We start from the raw sequence: 24,900 nt of genomic DNA, 5'->3' as shown, positions 1-24,900 counted from the left end.
TCTATAGTAAGTTCTAGGGGGTGCTATGATAAGAATGAATCAATGTAATGATTTAGCAAACATGAAGTTTATGAGCCAGCTGACACACCGTAGCATTTACCAATGATATCTTCTGGTCTGGACTCGTTTCAGCTGGCCTGCAGCAAGAAAATATAATTACCTTTTCTTTGGGGTGGATTCTGCCCAATTAGCTTTAGCCTTCTTGGCTCCACTGCCACTCTGGCTATGAGCAACACGTTCCTGAGTTATTGTCAGCTTATTTAGAAAACATTTTGAATGTGGACAAACTTGTTCTGGAACTGCAAAATGCCTTAAGTGTGGACTGTTGTAATGGTACCAAATTGCTATAAAAATTCTAAGAGAAATCCATAGAAGAAACTTTTTCACATACAATGTGCTGCTCTATGTGGTGTAATTGGTTGTCTCGTGGACTGGCAAGGGAAAAACTACTTCAAGTATAACTTTTATCATAAAAATTCATTACTGTATCTGTTTTGGATCTGTTCAGAATGCCATTCAATCATCACTGAGCAGGAAGATTTTCAGGGTATAGAATAGGGGAAATGACAATAGAGGCTTAATGTGGAGAATGAGCAGTTGAAACTTGTCATGGCATAGAATAACATTAATATCACTGGATAATTTCTACAGATCAAACTGATATTAAAGGCACAGCTAAAGGGGCCAGTTTTAAATTTAGCGGCCGTGATTATATATACCACAGCATTATATCACAATCTTATTGACTTAGATTCATGAGGAAAATTATACATGAGTACGTATGCAGATGAGCCCACTTCATTGCTTACAGCTATAGTTGTTGCTGGACTCCTGTACCAACCAAGTACTGTGTGAGCATGAAAAGTGCCCATTGGTATGCTTGGAGGTGGCATTTTCCAAGACCTAGATTTTTGTGAATTTGTGGATCAAAGCAAAGCTTAGCATTTCTTAGTAGATAAGTATTTGCTTCCTATATATTATGAAATTATCAGTTTTCATCCCTATTTATTCTCAAATTACAGAATACCAGGGGCAGTACCCATTACGGGACGGTACCAAAAGCAGCAGTACACACGAGAGGAAACAGCAGGCCCTGATGGCTACAGCTACTTTAGCCAAGACCTCTAGAGCGCGCTCCACTGGATTTGGATTGCAAATGGCCCAAAAATGAACATCTTTTATCAGCCTACTATGGTTTTCCTCTGGCTAGAAGAAACTCTCCTGTCCTACAGCACACACAGGTTTAGCTGATTTCAGAACTATTGGCTCAAGGATCTGGAAGGGACAGATTTATGAGTTGGAATCCACTCAATCCTTTAGAATAGTTTTCATTGTGTAATCTCTTGCAGAAATGGAGGGGGAGGGGTGGTCTTGTGTCTGGCATGAATGTCTGCCAGTGCTTTCTCAAGTCCCTCCTTTTCTTCTGCTCAGAAGATGCAGGAGGAAGTTCTCCACCCAGTACCAGCCAGAGAAGATTGACCAATGGAAGAAATCTTAAGGCTTTGGGTAACAGTGCTTAAGTATGAGATGTGGTAGGGGTGTAATTGAACAGACTGGCTATCCTTCACTCTCCTAGAGTGGGGAGTAATATATTTGTACTTGTCTTGCCCTTTCTTTGATTGGGGTATGTGCAGAGTTTCGTTGGTTATTGATTGCCATTTGCTTCTTTTTTGTAGTTCTGCAGATGCTGGTTCTGGAGCATCTGATGATATGTTCAGTAAAGCTGATTCGGTTAATGGTATGCATAATCTGTTTCAGAAAGGCAAGGAAACAGGATAGAGTCCTGCTGAAACAGCTAGGTGTGTTTCCAGAAATGTGTTTTCAGTTCCTGATACTTTTATGGAAGCTAAAACGTTTTTAACTTAACTGTGCAAAAGTTTCCATTCTGTTAAAATGTTTATTGAATTTTTTTAATGTAGCAAAGGCTTATAAAATTGCTCTTTTTAAAACATTTGAGCAAACCTGCACAAAATGATAATGAGGGAAGCAAGCAGCCATTATTGTCATTTGAAACTTTAAAGTAACATTTGTGGAGTGCTCTTTCCCATTTATTGAGGAATACTTCACCCTCTTTCTAAGTTACAGAAGACAGTTTGCATAGCAGTGTGGAACTTCCACTTCTGAAATCTGTAAGTCAGATAACCACTTCCCAGGGCTTGGATTGTGGGTGCTGTGTTTCAGAAGGCCTTTGTATGTCAGGTTCTTTACTTCTATGTATGTAAACTTTTTTCCAATCAAATGTCTGTGTTTCAGGAGACCCCTTACATTTCTTTCTGATAATTTTCTGAGGCTCAGAAAGGAATGTAGGTACCAGTGACGAATACTGCTTAACCGACTACTTGATTTGTTAGGAATTCTTATCCATAGTTTGGATATGAATTCCTTTCCCTTTGCATGTGTAATAAGGATAGGGTGGTACACTTGGAGTTTGCTAATACTCAAGTTTGTATGAAACCTGGCAGTGGCATGTGTCTAGAACAATCAATTTAAAAATTTTATCTATTTTTTCCAAAAGACAAATACCATAAAAATCAGAGGATTATGACAGATATCCATCTCTTAGCTGGCCCGTGTCTGAGCTGCTTTTCTGCACCTGTTGCTCTTATTTTTTCTTATTTGGTTCTCTTTCTCTCTTTCACAAATATACATCAAAACAGGAATTCTTTGAAAATGATACTCTTGTGTCTTGATTGACTAAAGTTTTGCTGCCTATCTTTAGAGCTCCCTGCTTTCCAACTAGATTTAACATTTGGGTCCTGGTAGTTACCAAGAAACCCATATTCTCTTTAGGTGGTCTGCTAATTCTTATAGTTAAATGTATTGTATGATCTCTCCTATTCTCTACTATATTCCCGATCTCATCTCCTTGCATATATATAGCAAGGGCATTTACAGAACCAGGGGTAGCTTGTCATTCCCTTTCTGCAGTGATGGGGGGGGGGGGGTTGGCACCTTTGCCTCTTCTGACTTCCTCTGCATCTCCTTCTGGCGAAGCGCACAGATGGAAATGTGTGAATATTGCTACCTATATATTAACATAGCTTTTCTAATGTGTGTGTGTGTGTGTGTGTGTGTGCATATTCCCTTTGTGCCATCTTAACAAAGTTTAAAAGAGGGTATTCGCCTCATTGCTTTTCCAGCAGTATACTGTGTTAGTCAGGGTGAGTTCCAGGTCAGATCAAACCAGCAGTTCATTTTCTTGTATTCCCTGTCTTTTAGGACAATTCACTGCTACTGGCAGATCATTCCAGGTAAGCAGTCTTGTTCATAATAAAAAACTTTACTTTCACCACTTCCAAGTTTTTGTGTATAAGATGTTCTGCCTCTCAGCTCAGACTGACTGGAGGGGTGGGTTTGGGGGGAGTGGCAGCTTCAGATTGGGTTGGAGTGATGGGGGACACAGCTTGGATTTGCCACTGAGCTTCTGTTTTGTTTTAGATTTGCATGGCCTGTTTTCAAGGGATTGGGAAGTGCTTATTCTGCAGTGCCTCAAAAGAGTTTCATATCTTTAGCACCAGTCAAACATCAGAGTTGAAATTTGGGAGGCTTTTATATAAATAACATTTCAGTATAAGTTTTTACACTGACAACCTCTTTGGTAAGCCCTGCATACATACTATAAATATAGATGGGACAAAAATACATCTATGTGTGTATAAGCCTTGTTTTTAAACTTCATCTTTCCCTGCAATTAATATTTCTTTTTTTTAGCATCCTCCGGTATCTTGTGTTGTGTGTGCTTTTTGCTCCCTGATGTGCCCAGTGAGCATTTGCAATCTGCAGAGTAGGGACGGACACAGTGATTGCCTCTGTGAAACTCTGATTTTATAATTTGGTTTCTACTGTATATTGGGCTTTATTGCAGTTGCTAACAGCTGATATTTTTGGAAAATGCAAAGCTGAGTGCCCTCTTGCAGTGTTAACATTATCAAAATGCTGGCTAAGCCTGACATAAGAAGGGTAATGACAAATTAATGAATTTTCTATCAACTGTTTTTATTTATATATAAATAAAAGCCAGCCACCCTCTTCCTTATTTTAGAGATTAAAGTGTTGTTTTTAATTCATAGAGCATGTAGGTGTTACGTTTTTGTTTATGTGGGTAATTGCTTCCCTCTGCACCTAGCTCTATGGGGCAAGATTATGCATCTGAATTCTGCACTTGAAACAAATAATATAAAATCATAAATGGTATAGTTTGATAGCAGTCCTTTTTTCCCCTGCAGAATGTGAGAGTATTCCTTGGAGTCATGAGTTTGGGGGAAAGTACTGTGGATTAGTGGGAAAAGGGACAGAGACATGGTCAACATACTCAACCTTTGACCACAACTTCAGCAGCTAAAACCTTGCCTTACATACTTGTGAATAAACATGGACATTCTCAAAAAGCATAATCCTCTGATGTGTCACTATTTATATGATACTCCAGGTGTACATTGGAAAGAGCAGGACTGCATTTAATTCATTTGGATTTTTATTCTGAGCATGGATTACAACATGCTGGTAACTCACTCCTGAAGCAAGGGCAGAGATAGACTGGAGGAATGCAAGAGCACATAGGGTAATATTAACCTCACCTCCATGAGAGACGAACACTCAAACCTAGTTCAGTGACAGTAACTGTAGATGGGAACACTGCAAATTTTAAAAGAATGGCACATGTACAGGGAGCTATTCACTTACAGGAAAGTTCAAAAACTAAAACCCAGGGATACTCGTATGAAGGATGACTATGTCTCTACACTAATGCACAGAGTATGGGAAACAAGCAGGATGAACCAGAAGTCCTAATAAACAAAAGGGATTATCTAATAGGCATTACAGAAACCCGGTGGATAACACAATTGGAAAAATAGGATTGAGGTATACAACTTATTTAAAAGAAACAGACAAATGAAGGGGAGAGGAGTAGCACCATATGTTAAGAATGTATATATTTGTGAAGAAATACATGTGTGTGAGCATGAGAGTTCAGCTAAGAGTCTTTGGGTCAAAATAAAAGGAGTAGGAAACAATAGTGGTATTATGGCAAGGGTCTGCTGTAGAACAGCAGGTCAGGCAGAGGACTTGAATGAGATGCTCCTAAACCAGATAACAAAGTTCTCAGAGAGATGGGACCTAGTGGTCATGGGAGATTTCAATTACCCAGCTATCTGTTGGAAAACCAGCTCTGCTAAAAATGAAAAGTCCAATAAACTCTTGACTTGTCTTGCTGACAACTTCATTTCCCAGAAAGTGAAAGGGATAACCGAGGGGTCTGCTGTTTTATACTTGGTTCTCAACAAGAGAAGAACTAGTTGACGACGTAAAAGTTGTGGGTGCGCTTGGTAGTTGTGATCACGTGATTTTGGACTTCATGATCTTGGGGAAGAGAAAATCTGTACATAATCACGCATACAGGCTGGACTTTAGGAGAGCAACTTTTTTAAAAAAATAAAGTTATGTTGGATAGAATCCGATGGTCAGAAAAACTTAAAGAGATGGAAATCCAAGAAGGTTGGGAGTTTCTCAAAAGTGAAGTCCTGAAGGCACAATCGCAGGCAGCTCCCTTGAGAAGGAAAACTGGGAGGAACCTAAAGAAATCAGGGTGGCTCCATGTACAAAAGAATTAACAAAAAAAACTCATTTAGGAAATGGAAAGAGGACCTTATAACCAAGGAGGAATATAAACAAATAACTAATGCATGTAGGGAGAATGCTAGAAAAGCTAAAGCTCAGTATGAAATACTAAAAACAACAACAAAAAAGGCTTCTTTAGTTATATTCAAACTAAGAAAATGAATAGGGACATGGTAGGACCATTGCAGAGACAAGGAAGTGACATTGTGGCAGGTGATGAAGAGAGGGCTGAATTGCTCAATTCCTGCTTCTCCGCAATCTTGTGAGGGGAATGCTCAACATGGCAAAATCATTTCACATGATGAGGGTTGGGAGTTCTGGCCTGGGATCACTGTAGGGGTAGCCCATAAACACCTAGTTTTTTTAAAAAAAGAAACCAAATCCTTTGGGCCAGGTGAATTACATCAAAGGGTAATAAAAGGGTGTAATTTCTGGGCCTCTATCCATTGTTTTTGACAATTCTTGGGAAACAGTTGAAGTGCCAGAAGATTGGAGATGTACAAATGTCCCTATCTTCAAGAAGGAGGATCCGGGTAACTACTGACCCGTCAGCTTGATGTCTATAGCTGGCAACATTTTATTTTATTTATTTTTGGATTTTTATTTCCCAAAATCTCCTCACTGCCAGTTTTCACCAGCCAAGAGGGATACAGGTCTAGGGGGCATGTGGTAGGCCCGACAGTTGCCGGAGTCCTGTGTGCATCAGCCAAGGGGAGCAGACTGAAACAGCCCAGAGTAGGACCTTGAGACAGAGGAGGGACCTCCAACTCCCTAACTCAAAATTGGCAGATAGGTCCTGGTAGAGCAGCAAGATTTTATCCACAAAAAAGCTTGCAAAAGCCTCACAGCTAATATCCAGTTGAACAATTTTGGATGATCCTTTGTTTTGCATAATTGTTTTACATAATTGAGCCAGTTACTAGGAGCCCCATAAGTTACCAGGAGCCCCATGGCAGAGATAATGCCTTTTTGCTCCAGGTAGTTTTTCAAAGTTTCTGTTCTTACACATCTGGAGGGTATGTGTAGAAGCAGCTTTGGAACATCTAAATCCCCGTCCAAGGGACTGGTGTTGATATCCACTCCTGGGAGAGGAGAATTTTGAGGCTATATGTGTTCTGAGGAGAGAGTCAAGTGCCTCCGACTCGCTTCCTTTCTGGACACCATGATTTCAGTGGTGTTTAGAACGTTACCCATAAAACCATTTCCTTTAGGGGTGATCTTCCTAGTTTTCCATTTCAGCATCTCATTTTGCTTATCTTAATTGGTGGACTTTATCCATATTTATTTTTTCCGCAAATTTCCTTTTGACTCACATGCCTGTGGAATATCAGACTTTGTTTTAAATATATTGTTCTTGCAGAAAAATATTACTTGTGTTCCTGTATTGAAATACCACAATCAGTACTTCCTTTGCCTTCAAGAACTGTGTAAAAACAAATAATTACTGTGCTAAGTGGGCTACTAAAAATCATACTACTTGTCTTCATGCCCTTGTCTTGGAGAGGGCACTCTGACTTCTCAGATTGTAAGGCCTTCATCGGTATGAGCTTGGTCATTGTCTAGGACTTGTAGGTGTTATACTTAAGAAAACATGTCATAAATTAGTTCTTACTTCCTGTAGACAAGACGTTTGCAACATGGAGCATGCAGCATTGAAGCTCTTCTGGACTACTGTGTGAATAAACATGGTTAAAAGTTCCACCTCAAATACCAATTTCTGATCCAGCAGGACCTTGCCCTTTTGCTCTCAGGCAGAGCAAATCCATCAGCAATTCTCTTGAGTGTTTATTCCTAAGCTGGTGCAGCCTTCATTCAGCATTTGGTCGTCACAACATTTGTTGCACAGTATTCAGAAGTCATCCAGACTGGTTAGGTCACGCCTCTGCTTGCTCAGGTAGGGCTATTCATATTTAAATGAATTGTGTGGCTCTCTGGGTGACCAGAGGCTGGCCCTTCCAGTTTTCGAATAGGTAGATTGACTTGTGGACAGCTCCTATTATACTTAACCTATAGTTAAGGCTTCTAGATTCCACCTTTGCTAAATTTACAATGGAAGGGAAAGGCAAAAAGAAGAAGAATACAGCTGTGTCTGCAGATCAGCTGGAGGTTTCTGGCTCTGGGACCCAGCTACAGCTCACCTCTAGGGATGGCGCTGGACCCCTGCCCGAGGCTTCCGAGCGGGGAATGCCATTCTGGAGCATCCAGAGAGTTCTGGGGCATCCAGAGCAGACTCCTCCGACCCCCCACCACCCTCACCAGCATCGGACAACTGGAGGATCCAGAACACTGCAGTATTGCAGAGGGGCTGGCAATCCCCCCCCCCCCCCGTGAGAGCTTCCAAGGTCGGCTTCGGTGCCATTGCTACAAAGGGATGGGAAGCACCCGGGACCAGTCTTCCGCCCAGAAAAAGAAGGGGGGTATGGTTTGGCCCACAAGGCAACCGCTAAGACAAAGGGGCAGGTAGTTAAGAGAAAAGACTTGGCAGAGTCTCAGCCCACAGAGCCCACCATACTGGCAGCTCCCACCCTGCCAGCAGCTTCGCCCTCCCCATTTAAGATGGTGGATTTCCAATCTGTGCCCTCGACACCCCCGTCATTCCCTAGGGAGGGAGCTTGGCTTTGCAGCTTCAGCAACGTCTCCGGGATTGTTACTTGCCCAGGGAATTTCTCAGGCAGCGGCTGGAGCTCCAGTCATACCCTCCTCGATGCCGGTGGGTTTTTCCAACGGGCCTCCCTTTGTGGGCTTCCCCTCAGCTCTGCCTCCCTTTTCTGTGCACAGTTTGCAAGGCTTTCCTCTGAGTCTATGGGGGACTGCATTGTCCTTGCCACCCCAGATCCCCTTTTTGCAAGGATGGAACTGGTCTCCCTTTGGGGGAATATGGTAAGGCTTGGGGGGGGGGGCTTGGGCGAATGCCTCATTTTTACAGGATGCTTGCCTTTCCTCCTTCTGCACCTAATACCTCCTGGCCTGCTCCATCAGGGGATGGGGCTGTGGCATCAGAGTTGCCCTCTCTGGCAGCTGCCAGGGGGGAAGCCAGACTTCCAGCAAAGAGAGCGAGACAAGAAAGGATGCAGGAAGCTGCCTCTTCCTCTTCTGTTTTGCAAGCTGCTCTTGATGCAGATGAGATGGAGGAGGGGAGGGGGCTGGAGAAATGGAATTTGACTCTCTAGCAGGTCATTCTGAGTTCGGGGAGGTGGCTACTGATGTCATTCTTCCCTTGGAACAGTCTGTCAGCTTAAGCTCAGATAGGGAAGACAGGGAATTGTAAGGCACAGAGGAGCATTCTTTAGAGAATTTTGCCAGACTCTTCCGTGTGGAATATTTCCAGTGCATATTGAGCAAAGTTTTAAATACAATTAAATATCCAGTTCCTGCAGAACCCAGTGAGGACTCAGAATTCCCAGATGAGGAGGGGGTGGAGCTGAATGAGAGGATATTCAAAGATCCTCCACAAATCCAGTCTGTATCTCCCTTTCCTTGCCATTATGAGAGGGCGATGAGGGCTGAGTTGGCCAATCCAGGAGGGGGATCTGCTTTGACTTCTCTGGCTAAGAAGATTTATTGCTTGCCAAAGAGGACTATGGAAGATCTGAAGATCCCATTGGTCGATGCACCAGTGATTGCCTTGCACTCTGGCACAGTACTTTCAAAGGATGGGGATATCCCACTCAAGGATGGCATGGACCGGCGCAATGAGACAGCACTCAGGAAAGCACGTGAAGCTGCCTCGCTAGTGATTCTAGTGATTCGCTTGGGGCTAATTTTGCCAGAGCAATTGTGGTGTGGGCAGATGACTTGATGAAGACTTGATGAAGACACAGGACCAAGATAGTCAGGAACACAGCTCAGATTACCTGAGAATTAAGAGAGCAGTGGAGTTCATAGCAGATGCAGGCCAGGTTACAGTTTGGGGCTCGGGCCCAGGCAGCCACCATTATTCAGCGGAATGTGTGGCTCAAGCACTGGAAAGTAGATTCATCATCAAAAACCAACCTGGCCACGGGGAGATTCTCAGGGTGCATGTTGTTCAGCGAGCCAAACCTGGAGAAAGTGCTGGTCGAGACAAGAGACAAGAAGAAGGCCATGTCATCGTCCTCTTCTATTAGGTCTACGGATTCCAAGTGACACCCCTTTCGTCCATATGGAAGCATGCCTACTAGACAGTATAAGGATTACAAATCCTCCACCCAGATAAGATTCCGCTCCAGGCCCACATATCGCCAGCACCAACCCTTCAGACAGGATTGGAAGGGACCTACCAAGAAGTCATCCACCTGACTCTCAGGTGGGGGGTCGACTGCAGACATTCAAGGAGATCCACCTCTGACAAATGGGTCCTCTCGATCATCGAGCAGGGCTACAGTATAGAGTTTTCTGCCATTCCTCCAAACCACTTCCTTCCCTCTCCTGTTCCTTCACAGATGCACAGGAAGTACATAATAGAACACACAATTCAACATCTCAGGGAAATTGGGGCCATGGAGCCAGTGCCAGAGGACCAGCACTTCCAGGATGTTTACTCCAACATATTCATGGTCCTAAAAAGATGCGGAGGGTGGAGACCCATATTCAATTTAAAGAACTTAAACTTCTGGGTCGGGCAGCAAAAGTTTTGAGTGGAATGCCTTTGTCACATCCTCCGTGCCCTCCAACAGGGAGACTTGCTGACGTCTCTCAACCTTACAGAGGCATACCTCCATGTGCCTATATACCCAGCATCTTGCAATTATTTGTGCTTTTCTTTCCAGGGCTACCACTACCAATACAAGACCCTTTGGCCTTTCAGCAGTTATGGTGTTTTTGGTGGTATGACAGCACCAGGAGGGGATACATGTTTACCCGTATCTCGACAACCTCCTGGTCCGGGCACCGGATCTCGCCATGGCAGAGAGGGCAATGGCTCGGACCATTGAACTGCTCCAGAACCACAGATTCCTGATCAATTTCCCCAAGGGCCAACTGTCTCCAACTACAAAGTACATCTCGGAGCTCGGATAGATACCACGCAGGCCTCTCAGTGCCTCTTATGCATCTGGCAGCAGTGCAAGGTCTTCCAATCTCCATGACTGACAGGATTCCCTGGGGTCTTTTCCATGCCAGACCACTGCAGTGGGCCCTCCTTCCTTACCAGGGAGATATAGCTCGGAAGCTATACAAGAGGGTGAAGATTCTGGACAACCTCAAGGCCCGACTCAGATGGTGGATCAATCCAGACAATCTGGCTCGCAGCACCTCGTTTCAACTGCAGTCTCCTGTAATAGTCACTACTGACTACTAACTAGCCAGCAAAAGGGGCTGGAGAGTGCATTGTGAAGGCCAGTCAGGACAGAGACGCTGGACACGGCCCAAGTCAGCTCACAGCATCAACTAGCTGGAGCTCAGAGCAGCGTGCCGAGTCTTACAGGTTTTCCATCACGTACTGAGGAACCACCACATGCTGGTGCGGGCAGACAACATTTTGACCAAGGATCGCATCAATCGTCAAGGAGGAACACAGACCTTGTTCAAGGAAACAGCAAGACTCTTTCACTGGGCAGAGGCAAATCTTGTAGGGATCCGAACAGAACACCTCAGAGGGGTCGCCAATGTACAGGCTGACTGGCTGAGCAGGCAGGATCTGGACCTGGGGGAGTGGAGTCTCAACCCAGAGGTATTCCAGCTCCTCAGACGTTTCTGTCTTCCAGATCTCGACCTGATGGCCACAGCAAAGCCTTTCTGTCCAGACTCCCTGACCCCATGGCAGTGGGTCTAGATGTCAGGACCTATCACTGGCTGACAGTGTTACTGTACACGTTCCCCCCGGTTACCCTTATCAGCTGGCTGGTCAGCAGGATCTGCGCAGAACAGGCAGATGTCATTCTCATCGCTCCCTATTGGCCTCGCTGTCCATGGTTCTCCGACCTCATGCATTTGGCCATCAAGGAACCTTTGCATCTGCCAAGCAGACCCGACCTCCTTCAACAAGGGCCAGTGTTTTCACCTGGACCCAACTTGGCTCCATCTGACAGCCTGGAGGTTGAAAGGCAAGATCTAGAGAGGAGAGGTTTCTCGCAAGAGACCATTACTGTCATGTTACAATCTCGGCCAGCCACTACGCGTATCTATAACCGCACCTGGCAAGTGTTTTGTAGATGGGCAGCTCTTCACAAGGTGAATCTGCTAAACCCATTATGCACAGACGTGGTGCAGTTCTTGTTTGAGGCCTGGAAAGAGGGGCTTGCGACCAAATACTCTGAAGAGGCAGGTCACTGCCCTCAACGCTACTCTGGGCTGTAGTGGCCACAGGAGCCTGAGCAGCAACAAGTACATCCAGCGGAGATCGCGGCTCTGTCTGCCAGGAAGGAATTCTGCATATTTCAAAGATATGCAGTGACAAACTGGAATGTATCCAGAGGAGGGCAACAAAGATGGTGAGGGGTTTGGAGACCAAGACGTATGAAGAGAGGTTGGGGGAGCTTGGTCTGTTTAGCCTGGAGAGGAGACGACTGAGAGGGGATCTGATAACCATCTTCAAATATTTAAAAGGGTGCCATATAGAGGAGGGAGCAGAGTTGTTCTCTCTTGCCCCAGAGGGACAGACCAGAACGAATGGGATGAAATTACAGTATTTGCTGGCGTATAAAACTACTTTCCCCCCCTGAAAAACATGCTTCCAAGTGGGGGGGTCGCCCTATACGCCGGGTGCTCCAGGAGCGATCGATAAGCACTGCGCTGCTGGGGGGAGGCACTGGCGTGCCAGCGTGTGCAAACATGCAGGTGCAGCGGGTCCACGCCTGCGTGTTTGCAAACGGCTACCGGCATGCCTGCGCCTCCCCTCCACCGCAGTGCGGCGCTCGCTGTGCCAGGAGGCGGCAATTGCTCCCGACACAGCGAGCACATGCTGTGGGGGTGGAGTGAGGTGCACCTGCTGGCACACTGACGCCTGCACCTCCCTCTCCCCCTCCACAGCCCAGTACCGAGGCTTCCATGGCCTGGTACAGGGCCGCAGCCTGGTGGTTGAGGAACACCGTGAATACTTGAAGATGGTTATCAGATCCCCTCTCAGTCGTCTCCTCTCCAGGCTAAACAGACCAAGCTCCCCCAACCTTTCTTCATACGTCTTGGTCTCCAAACCCCTCACCATCTTTGTTGCCCTCTCTGGACACGTTCCAGTTTGCCACTGCATATCTTTGAAATATGCAGAATTTCTTCCTGGCAGACAGAGACGCGATCTCTGAGACTCGATGTGCTGAGGTCATGCCCAAGAGGAAGACAACCTCCCAGTTCAGGAATCTGAATTCAGTCTCACGAAGTGGCTCGAAGGGAGCCCTCCTCTGGACATGCTCCCATTTGTCTACATCCCGCTTCAATTGGGGTGCTCAAAACTGAACACAGTACTCCAAGTGAGGCCAAACCAGAAAAAAGTCCATGATCTGGACATGATACTCCATTTGATACAGCCCAAAATCCTATTTGCCTTTTTAGCCACCGAGTCACACTGTTGAGTCATGTTCAATGTATGGTCTGCTAAGACTCCTAGATTCTTTTCGCACATGCTACTGCCAAGACAAGTCTCCCCCATCCTATATTGGTGTAAATGGTTTTTCCTACCTAAGTGAAGAACTTTACATTTGTCCCTGTTGAACTTCATTTTATTCAGTTTAACCCACTTCTCAACCCTATCAAGATCATCCTGTATTCTGTTTCTGTCTTCTGTTGTGTTTGCTACCCCTCCCAGTTTAGTATCATCTGTAAATTTAATAAGTATCCCTTCTAAACCCTCATCCAAATCATTTATAAATATATTGAACAACACAGGCCCCAGTACAGATCCCTGGGGTACTCCACTTGTCACTCTTCTCCACGAAGATGCTGAACCATTAACAAGTACCCTCTGGGTATGATTTGTCAACCAGTTATCGATCCACCCGACAGAATTAGGATCCATATCACATTTTACCAACTTGTCAACAAGAATATCATGCGGAACCTTATCAAAAGCTTTACTGAAATCTAGATAAACTATGTCCACAGCATTCCCCTGATATAGCAAGGTAGTCACTTTCTCGAAAAAAGAGATAAGGTTGGTCTGACATGATTTGTTCTTGCAAAACCCATGCTCAGTCCTATAAATCACATTTCTCTGTTCCAGCTCAAAGACTGACTGTTTGATGATTTGTTCCAAAATTTTGCCAGCTACAGATGTCAAGCTGGCAGATCCTCTTTTTCCCTTTCTTGTAGATGGGGACAACATTTGCCCGCCTCCAATCATCTGGTACCTCACCTGTTCTCCAAGAAGTTTAAAAAATAATTGACAGAGGTTCAGAGATGACATCTGCAAGTTCTTTTAGTACTCTTGAATGCAATTCATGAGGCCCAGAAGACTTTGTTACATTTAAAGAAACTAGGTGTTTGTGGACTGCCCCAACAGTGATTCTAGGCCACCATTCCCATCTCCCCTGTTGTGTTACCTTTTTTCCTCATTGAGCACTATTTCCCTCACAAGAGAAGACTGAAGAGAAATCTTAAGCAGTTAAGCAGTTAAGCCTTCGCTTCATCATCTGTTATAATTTCACTTAAAGAAGCCTTTTTTGCTATGTTTAGCCATTCTTGCTAGCCTAAGGTCATATTGAGCTTTAGCTTTTCTATCACAGTCCCTACAATTATTGTCTGCTTTGTACTCATCCTTGGTAATAAGGCCTTCCTTCCATTTCCTAAATTACTCTTTTATTCCTCAAATCATTTGACAGCTTTTTATGGAGCCACCTTGGCTTCCTTAGGCTCCTTCCATCTTGCATGTAGAGGACTTTTGGGGTAGCAGGGTCATTTGGGGCCTTTGCTTCCCATCCTAAAAATCACAGCTTGGGCATGGCTAACCAACCTGGATGACTTCCCCCACTGAAGTAGAATGAAACAGTGGTCTTACCTGAAGGTTTCTTCTCTTCAGTGGGGTGAAGTCATCCACTTCCTGTCCTAGCAAAGCAAAAAAAAAAACCCTATACAGAGGAGGAAACTGGAAGGGCCAGCCCCTGGTCACATAGAGAGCCACACAATTTATTTAAATATGAATCGCCTTACCTGAGCAAGCAGAGGCGTGACCTAGCCAGCCTGGATGACTGCCCCACTGAAGAGAAGAAACCTTCAGGTAAGACCAATGTTTCATTCTCGTCTCATATGGGCATCTACTTCTGTTGTAGTTCTGCATTTTAAGCCGCTTTGAAGATCAGCAGTCTAAACATTTCAGTATCTTTTCGGCATTCATTCAGTCATTAGGCTTGTGGACAAACACTCCCGGTTTGTTACTCTGGTCTTCATTTTGAACCCCAACTACCTTCCTGTACTTTGCAGTAAATGGCAAATGTATCACTACAATGCTGAGGATGTGCATTACAGACATCTGATCCTGGCCTCCTGCTGAACACATGATGTTCTCATGTTTGCATGAAGTTCTCCTGAACACCTTTTTATGCAGGGCTTTCTTTCTTTGTTTTCTGTTCTCACTGGCATACAGTAATACAAATCACTACCATCAATCTAGGAACCATGTTTTATATTGCCACACTGAGAGGCACTGGTTAATGAACACTGTGAACCATGCCTTTGAGACTGGTGCATAATGCCTAATTTTCTGTATACCCATAGAACCTAAACCATTCAGAAGTGGATATCTGCTTTAGGGCAGGAAGATACACTCACAAACAATCACTACATGTAGAGTATCTCTGCCTGATTTTCAACATATGTGACCAGCTTTTAGTTGATGTTTTATTATTATTATCATTATTATCATCATTTTATTTATATCCCGCCTCCCCCCGGAGGCTTGAGGCAGGTTACATAAAACAATCCCATTAAAACAATATCATAAAACCATGAACCCACAACTAATCCTTAACAACATAGTTATAGCAGGCCAAGAGTGGCGGCAACGTTCTCTACCCCCACTAAAAAGGAAGTGGAGGGGAGCTGCTGACATACGCAACCGCCGCTTCATGAGGGGGGGCCCAGATCTTCATTGCTGCCCGGCCTCAACCAAAAGCCTGGTGGAAGAGCTCCGTCTTGCAGGCCCTGCAAAATGTTGAAAGTTCCCGCAGGGCCCTCCGCTCTTCCGGGAGCTCATTCCACCAGGTCGGGGCCAGGACCGTGAAGGCCCTGGCCCTGGTCGAGGCCAGGCGAGCCTCCTTGGGACCGGGAACAACCAGTAGGTTAGCCCCCGTAGAGCGTAAAGCCCTGCGGGGGGCATAGGGCAAAAGGCAGTCCCTCATATACGCTGGGCCCAGACCGCGGATCAAAACCAGAAGGTCAAAACCAGAACCTTGAACCTAATCCAGAATATAACTGGTAACCAGTGCAGTTGTTTCAGCACTGGCTGAATATGGGTCCTCCAAGGTGTAGCTGTGAGGACCCTAGCAGCCGCATTTTGGACCAGTTGCAGATCAAGCCCAGAGGCAGACAGGCGTAGAGCGAGTTACAGAAATCTATTCTGGAGGTGACTGTCACATGGATCACAGTGGCCAGGTGTTCAGTGGACAAATAGTGCGCTAGTAGCCAAGCCTGGCGAAGATGGAAGAATGCCTGGCCAGCTACCTGTTTGACCTGAGCCTCGAATGTTAGTGAGGCGTCAATGGTCACCCCCAAATTCCTGGCCTGAGACGTGACCGAAAGCTACATCCCGGCCAGGATGGGTAAACGTACTTCCTGATCTGTCCCCCTATGGCCCAGCCACAGGACACCCATCTTGGAGGGGTTGAGTTTCAGGCGACTCTGCTCAAGCCATCCAGCTATGGCTTCCAAACATCTGGCAAATGGTTCCAGGGGAGAGTCCGGGTGGCCGTCCATGAGGAGAAAGAGCTGAGTGTCATCAGCGTACTAATGGCAACCCAGCCCATAACTCTGCACCAGTTGAGCCAGAGGGCGCATAAAAATGTTAAATAATGTGGGGGAGAGCACCAAGCCCTGTGGGACCACACAAGGGAGCCGGTAAGGGCCCGATAACTCATCTCCCACTGCCACCTTCTGTGTCTGGTTTTGGAGGAAGGAGCATATCCAGTGCAAGGCTGTACCCCTTATCCCCGTACTGGCGAGGCAGCTCAATAGCAGTTCATGATCGACCACGTCAAACGCGGCCGACAGATCTAAAAGAACTAGCACACTTGAAATACATTGTGATATATATCAATACTAAATGTCTTTTTATTGCAGCAAGGTGGGAGAGAGGTCTGCAATCCCTAGTAGATAGGACAGCCGTTAATGTTATGCCTCTCCTCATCGGTCTCTAGTCACTGGCCTATTGGACAATGTTTGTAGTAGACGCTATCTGGCTTTGCCAGCTCTGGTGATCTCCCTTACTCCCCTTGTCTAAGGGGAGATATTTTGTTTCCCATGGCACCTGGATCTTCTGTCAATGTCAGGACTGCATTCTCCTTGGCCTCACAACATGAGGGAATCTGACACTCATAGCCTTATTGGTTTTAGGAAATCCTCCATTTGAAGTTCTTGTGGTACAAAGTGGACGCAGTTTTGCCTTTGTGCAATCCACAGTACTCGGGGAAGGGGATTTTAGTACCAAGTCCTTGGATAGATGTCCTGAATATTCCAAAGCTGCTACAGTTCAGGCTAAGAATCCATATTTATGATTGCACCAGTGGCCACTTGAAGAATATTATTTATAGGTAAGCAACTTATTCACCTAGCTCTAAGTACAAGTTTGTTACTTACTGTACTTTGGTATCTGGTATTTTCCTTCTGATCCATTTGAATGTATGATGGCTTGCCAATTCAGCTGCAGGGTCAGAAGAGGTCATGGTTTTTATATCTGTACTGTTGATGACAAGATTGTTGTATCCCTAATCACTGGTTACAGTTGGTTGTGTTCACACTTGGTGTTCCACTGATGCTTTGAGTGAGGGACTTTTTCCTCATCTTAGATAACTCATTGACAGTCTCTTTCCTTAACATATTAAGGAAATGCTTTTCAAATTATTTTAGCATGTCTAATGCCACTTTCTCATCTTATCAAAATACTGCTGCTTTGTATCATAGAATCTGATCCCTCTTAATAAAACAGTAAGAGGTGTTGGGGTGGGCTGTGTCCATGATCAAAACTCCTGGATTGGCCCCTTGGCCCCGGACTGACAAGCGGAGAGGCCAGTCAGAAGCTGCGAAACGCCTTCCAATTGGGCCCTCACCAGGACAGACCAGAGTTCCAGGGCAATGTGGAGACATGGCTGCCAGTCTGCTCCTGACCACCGCAGGGACAGAAAGTCAGCAGGGCTGCCAAGGGGAATGAGAACAGAGGCTTGGACAGGCTGCACCAGCCCTTTTCGCCCCAAGGCTGCCCTAACTCTTCATGTCCAACTGCAAATTGCCTCAGAACCCTGACTGAGCTGGCAGGAGGCTGGTGAGTGCTCCCCCTCCGCTCAGGCCTGCTGTGGAGGAGCCTCTGACAGGCCCTGATTGAGGGGAGGGAGGCATTTTGCTTCAGAGAGCAATGCAGGGGAGCCTGAGGGCATTCCTTTTGAGGGTGGGGAACTTTCCCCTTCTGCCAAAGAGTTGGCTGACAGGGAGGCCACAGAAAAGCCCCTTCTCACTTAAAATACTGCTCTGGCTGGGTGTTGGACACAGCCAAACCATGTGTCTTTCTTCTTTGCAACTCTCTGCAGATTTGAGGCCACTGCACAGCATTATTCTGCAGACAAAACTAGTTCTTTTGACTCCTGTTTCATCTGCACAACAATCCTGTGCAAGTCAGCCTCAAGTCTTTTAATTCAACAACAACCTATGTGGGAGGCCTTAAATGTTTCTTCTCTACCACAACCCTGTCCAAAGTAGCCCTTTCTGCCTGGGGTGCTGATCTTTATACTCTGCAGGTGAGCTGTAATTCCAGTAGCTCTCCAAGCCCCACCTGGAGGTTGGCTACCCCTGGGTTGGAAATATTCCTGGAGGTTTAGAGGTGGGACTTCAAAATCGTACAATGCCTCAGAGTCCAGCCTTCAAAGGAGCCATTTTTGCCTGCAGTTGGGAGAGAGTGGTGCAGGTGTGTCCCTCCTGGGCTATGGGCTATTGACAGCCCTTACCAGCAAGACCAGCATCAGGCCTGGAGTCTGGAAAGTGCAGGAAGATCTTAATAAATATTTACAGCCTGAAACTGTAAATAGTGAATAAGTAAATGGCTGGAGACACATGGGAACTGACTTGACTTTTTCCCACCTTGGCCTGGCAAATAAAAAACCAGTATAAAAAAACCATACTAAAGTCAAGACTGCTGTGCACAGAGAGTCTTCCTCTTAGGGTTGCCAGCTTCCCTGTGAGGCTGTCTACCCCACCTCCCTCATCAGGAGCCTGCTATGGGGAGAGGAAGGGAAGATGATTAGAAAATGCTTTGAGACACCTGAGGCCTGCTGGGTCACTGTGGCCCATTCCCAGTTCTCTCAGACCTCTCACAGCCCCACATAAATCACAGGTTGACTATTGTGGGGAGACGAATGGAAAAGGTGTTTGTAAACCACTTTGAGACTCCTTTGGGTAGTAAACAACAGGGTCCAAAAATCCGTTCTTCTTCTAAGGAGCAACCATGAAAGAAGCATGTGGGCACATAACATTTTATCAACAGTGAAAAAAGGGAAAAGAAGGAACAGGGTGGACACCTGTGTACTGTGACTACCCCATGTGTATTAGGGCAGAGGGGCATTTCGGTGTCTGTGGCCTAATTCACACAAGAAGGGAAATGATGCAGAACTGGGGGGAATGCCCATTGGCACTTACCGTGAAGGGTACTTCTCCCTGGGTTCTAGGACTCCATCCTTGATGGGTGGTTCTCACCGCTGGTGCTAGGGAGGCAGGCCTTAAATTTACTTCCTCTTCCTGTCTCCCTGGTAGAACCGCCCTCATCTTCAGTTGTGATCCTTCCAAAGCTCAGAGAAACAATACTCCAAACTACCGTAACCATAACTCTCTGTAATAATTTTTCTTTTCTTTCTTTCTTTTTTTTTTTATAATAAGAACATGAAATAGTGGAAGAGGAAGCAGAAAAAACAGTTCCGAATAACTAAATTCCAATATTCCCCCTTTTCCTGTCCCATAATGACTATAACTGGACTAAATTTCAGACGACGCCCAGGGAGGGCTGGATGGAGTCCTAGAACCCAGGGAGAAGTACCCTTCACGGTAAGTGCCAATGGGCATTCTCCCCTGGTTCTAGGACTCCATCCTTGATGGGATATGCAAGAGCTTACTTTGTCCCGGGCGGGATTGTGTCGTCTGAATCTAAGCCTTGTAAAAGAACACTTCTGCCAAAGGCAGCCTCCGCTGCACTGTAATCACTAAGCTTATATGGCTAAATTTCTGTCCTCAGTTTTTTAAACTTAAACTGTCCGATGCATCTTGACTATCTTTGTATAGCCTCCTAATCTGCTTTATGCCAATAAACGTATTGTATTGTATTGAATACTAAGCTTATAGTGCCTAATAAAGGTGGAAATTGAAGACCAGGTAGCCGCCTTGCAGATCTGTTCTACAGAGGCAGAATTTATCATGGCAGCATTTGTTGCAGCCCCCCTAACTGAATGCGCTGTAATGCCAGAGGGCACAGGCCTACCCAATGAACTGTATGTTTCAGCAATACAATCCCTGAGACACGTTCCAATAGCCACAGTAGACATCCTTTCCCCTTTATTAGGCGGAGAAATGCTTATGAACATTGACTCTGATCTCCTAAATGGCTCCGTACGTATAAGGAATGCCTTGAGGGCCCTTCGTACATCTAATCTATGCCACAAAACTTCTTTAGGATGTTTAGGGTCAGGAAAGAATGTAGGCAAATTGATTTCCCGCATCCTGTGGAATCTAGATTCCACCTTGGGCCTAAATATAGGATCTGTCCACAAAACCACCTTATCTTTGTAGAACACCCAAAGATCTTTCCTAATGGATAAAGCTCCTAATTCTGAAATTCGTCTAGCAAACGTTACTGCAACTAAGAAAATAACCTTGAGTCGCAAATGTCTCAATGAAATATCCTGTAAAGGTTCAAAAGGTTGTCTCAGCAACGCTGATAGTACCACACTCAGGCTCCAAGTTGGGAAACGATGCACGGCTGGGGGAGAAACTACCGTGGCTCCCCTCAGAAACCTAGTAACGTGAGGATGCTTGGCTAAGGGAAACCCTTGAACCTTTGGAATAACTGTCGCCAAGGCTGCCACCTGTCTACGTAATGTGGATGGTTTCAAACCCTTATCCAATCCTTGTAAAAATTCCAAGATGACCCATAACCCAGTCTTTAAAGGGTCCTTTTTTTTTTTTTTTTTTGTCTGCACCACCTGACAAATACCTTCCAAGAATAATTATATATCCTAACAGTAGAAGGTTTTCTGGCCGCCAGTATGGTGCTAGTCACCTTTTCACTAAGGCTGCATTTTAGCAGAGCTGACCGTTCAGTCTCCGCGCAGTCAGCTGTAGCCAGCCTGGCTCGTAATGCCAAACTGGCCCCTGTGTCAAGAGATCTGGTATTACCGGTAATGACAGGTGTTTCCCCACCGCTAGACGCAGGATTGTTGCGAACCATGGTCTGCGTGGCCAATAAGGAGCCACCAGGATTACCTGTGCCCCTTGCTGTCTGACCCTTCTGAGTACCTTGGGAATGATTGGGACTGGAGGAAATGCATATAACAGACCCTGCGGCCATTGAGCCGTCAGGGCATCTATCTGTTCTGCTCTGAGTTGAGCAAACCTGGTGAAAAACCGAGGTAAGAGCGCATTCTCCTGACTGGCAAATAGATCTACCACTGGATTGCCAAAGTGATCCACAATCATTTTGAATACACCCCAATTCAAGGACCATTCTGCTTCGGAAATCTCCTGTCTACTGAGCCAGTCGGCCTGTACATTCAGGATCCCTTTGATATGTTCTGCTCTCAGGGACAGAAGAGTCTTCTCTGCCCATTGTAAAATCAGTGACGCTTCCTTGTGAATTGAGGGAGATTTCGTCCCCCCTTGCTTGGTTAAATAAGCCTTGGCTGCAACATTGTCCGTTCTTACCAGGACATGCTTTTGCTGTAATTTGATTTGGAAGTGTACCAAGGCCAGTCGAATTGCTCTGATTTCCAATAGGTTTATTGGAAACTCCCTCTCTTGTGCTGACCATTTCCCTAGAACATGCCTAGTCTCCAGAGTGGCTCCCCACCTCGACAGACTGGCATCTGTGAATAGGACTAATTCTTGTTCACGAAAAAGCGTCCCTGACCAAGATTCACCGGCTTCAGCCACCACAAGAGGCTGCTCCTTACGGCAGGAGTCAACCTGATTCTGATGTTTGACTTGGCTGTTATTTTCTCCTGAAATGGCCTTAGAAGGGACTGTAAAGGACGCAGGTGGAAATGCCCCCATTGTAATGCTTCCGTGTTTCTACCAGAACTCCCATGAGTTTTGCCAGTGTCATAAGTGAAGTTGATTTTTCTCGTATCACAGCCCCCACCAGATCTCTGGTCTTTTTGATCTTTTTGTTTGGCAAAACCAATTTTCCTTTTTTTTTTTTTTTTTTCCCCCGTGTTCAACAAAACTCCCAGATGCTCCAAAGCACTGGGTAGGAACCATGGAACTCTCTTCCAGATTGACTAGAAATCCGAATTCCTTCAGAGTGGTAATCACTCTCTCTGTGTGTGATGTTGATTCATGAGCTGATGACGCTCGGATCAAGAGGTCGTCCGAAAATGATGTATTAACACGCCTGACTGGCGTAATGCCACAAATGGAATTGGACGCCAATCCCCGTTTGATTTTGGCACTGTAAACAGAATTTTCTCTGTTCCTCTGCAGGAACTATTTCTATTGCTCTTATGTTTAGTAGATGTTGGACTGCTTTTAGCAGAGCATCTCTCTTGAGCCGATTTGCGCTTAATGGGGACACCAGACACCTGTTGGGGTGAATTGCAAAAAATTCTATTTTGTAACCAACCTGAACTATCTCTGCAGCCCATTAGACGGACTGCGCTTCAACCATCTGTAAGGGAACAATGATAAACGACCCCCTACCGGAATCTCCCTGTCTTCTAGGGAGTCATGCTTTATTCTGGGAGGAGTCCCTGTCCGGCTTCTCCTGTCTGTTGAAGCCTTGTCTGCTATATCGGGAGTAACGTCCCCTACGAAGGGAATATCGACTATTCCCCCAGGATCCTCTCCTGTTCTCCCGAAATCTTGGTAGGGTGTTCTGTGATCTGAAAGAAAAGCCTTGAAACTTTCTATCATTACCACGTCTAACAAACTTTGGCATCATTTGCTTTTTATCTCGGGTTTCGATCAAAATTCTATTCAATGCATCCCCGAACAATTTATCTCCCTGAAAGGGGTAGGCAATAACAATGGATTTGGAATGATTGTCTGCAGGCCAGGCCCTCAGCCAAAGACCACGCCTAGCAGCTGCCAAGGACGCAAGTCCCCTGGCTGCAAAAATAACTGCATCCAAAGTAGTATCTGCTAAATAACAAACTGCCTTTAACAGTCGTGATACCCCTTCAGTAGACTTCTTGTCTGCTTCAGGAATTAATCTTACCAGCTTTCCAGTCCAGACTATCGAAGCCCTAGCCGTTATGGAAGCTGTGGACGAGGCTCTAATGGCCATAGCTACAGCCTCATGTGCCTTTTTGAGAGAAAAATCTCCTTTTTATCCATCTGGTCTCTAAGGTGACCCTCACCATTCTGAGAAACCAGACCCTGTGACTGCAAGGCCGTGACTGGTGCATCGACCAGAAATGTCTGTAAAACTCTTCCACATAGTCTGAGAGTTTGTAAAAAAAATTTTTTTTATATATATATATATATAAATGCCAGAAATTGCTTGTTAGCCATAGGTTTTTGCCATTCTGCCTTAATCTTTTTTTCTTTTTTTTCCCAAAAAACTCAAGCATAGGAAACACCTTTTGTACGACCTCCACAGGAGGAAAAAATTCTTCCTTACCTTTCACTCTAGGCTTCATATCTTTTTCTGGCGGTGCCTCAGCTGCCTCTGGCTGAATAAGGGCTAAAGCCACAATACATTTCTGTAATAAGGGCTAAAGCCACAATACATTTCTGTAATAAATCTTGAAAATCCTCCTCTTTACAAAATCTCTGAGTTGACTCAGGGACCTGAATATCTTCCTCCATCGCCTGTGTCCCCTGTTCTTCATCCATCAAAAACTCACCTTCTGGATCGCTCACAGACGATCCTGAGGACATAGGTAAATTATAGCATACCTTTCTAGCCGCCTTGGTGGGAACGGACTGAGGAACCTGCTCATAGTGAACAGAATGCGATGGGGAATAATATTGAACAGGAGGATGCAGCATCCTAGGCGGTAAAGAAGGCACATTTAAAGCAGACCTCTGCTGATAAAACGAATTCATTTCGTTTCTTAACATACACTTCATAAAATTGAACATTTCAGAGGACATGCCAGCAGGCAGCCCTTCACTCACATTTGCAGGTCTGTCTCCAGAAGAAGTGCCAGGCCATGGGTGTCCCAGAGAGCCAACAGAGGTTTGGGATTCACCTTGTATTATAGAGCTCGTGCAGTCATTTTGGCATTCAGCCACTAGGGGGACTCCTTCCCCCACGTGCAACTCAGAGCTCGGCACATGGCTGCCCTCAAGGCCAAAGCTCCCTGCAGAGCTAATCATGACGCAGTCAGAATTGCCTCCGGAGCTTGTTTGTTTAGGCAGAACGCCTCTGCTAGCCCGTTCACACTTCTCTCCACGCAGCCTTTTGGCTGGTTTGCAAATAGCCTTCCTAGGCTTATCGGGCTGCTGCTGGGCTGCCACGGTCAGTAAGGTTCCCGATGGAACGCAATCTGCCGGGCCCGTAGCTCCACCGGCAGCTCCATGCGTGCCTGGGAGATCAGACTCCAACAAATAATCATCTTGAAAAACACTTGTTGCCATTCTGAACAGTAAGTAAATTTCCTATTAATCTAACTTTTAAACTTTAAACTCTAACCTGGCAACATTAACTATGAACTGGGAGGGAAAGATACAGAGGAAAAGAAGTAGAAGGATTTTAGTATAGAAATTCCAACTAACAGTCTTAATCTAGCTTCTATAAAAAAAGGTGAAGAGCTAATGCTCACACAACCGCACTCCCTGCAGGCAGGAGAAAAACTGAAGATGAGGGCGGTTCTACCAGGGAGACAGGAAGAGGAAGTAAATTTAAGGCCTGCCTCCCTAGCACCAGCGGTGAAAACCACCCATCAAGGATGGAGTCCTAGAACCAGGGGAGAATTGGCTGCCGTGTAATCTTCCCCTAAGAAGAGTCTCCAGTCTGATTTCCCCTTC

General features: G+C 45.5%; 1 protein-coding gene across 17 annotated transcripts in view; it reads left to right on the top strand.

The window, feature by feature from the left end:
* ZNF346 (zinc finger protein 346) overlaps window positions 1–24,900 on the top strand; it is a 112,576-nt gene that overhangs the window by 37,988 nt on the left and 49,688 nt on the right. For 3 of the 17 annotated variants that reach the window (XR_013229149.1, XM_077326305.1, XM_077326302.1), the window contains exon 6: window positions 3,220–3,251. Coding sequence is in view for 8 of the 17 variants with exons in the window: in XM_077326305.1 (XP_077182420.1) it covers window positions 3,220–3,251 (32 nt within the window). In the remaining 9 variants the exon portion in view is untranslated. The other 14 variants (XM_077326295.1, XM_077326296.1, XM_077326299.1 and 11 more) reach the window with 12 other exon arrangements.

This window comes from Paroedura picta, chromosome 3 (assembly GCF_049243985.1).
Source record: "Paroedura picta isolate Pp20150507F chromosome 3, Ppicta_v3.0, whole genome shotgun sequence".
NCBI lineage: Eukaryota > Metazoa > Chordata > Lepidosauria > Squamata > Gekkonidae > Paroedura > Paroedura picta.
The sequence above is the reverse complement of the archived record's forward strand: the minus strand, read 5'-3'. Positions and strand labels throughout refer to the sequence as shown.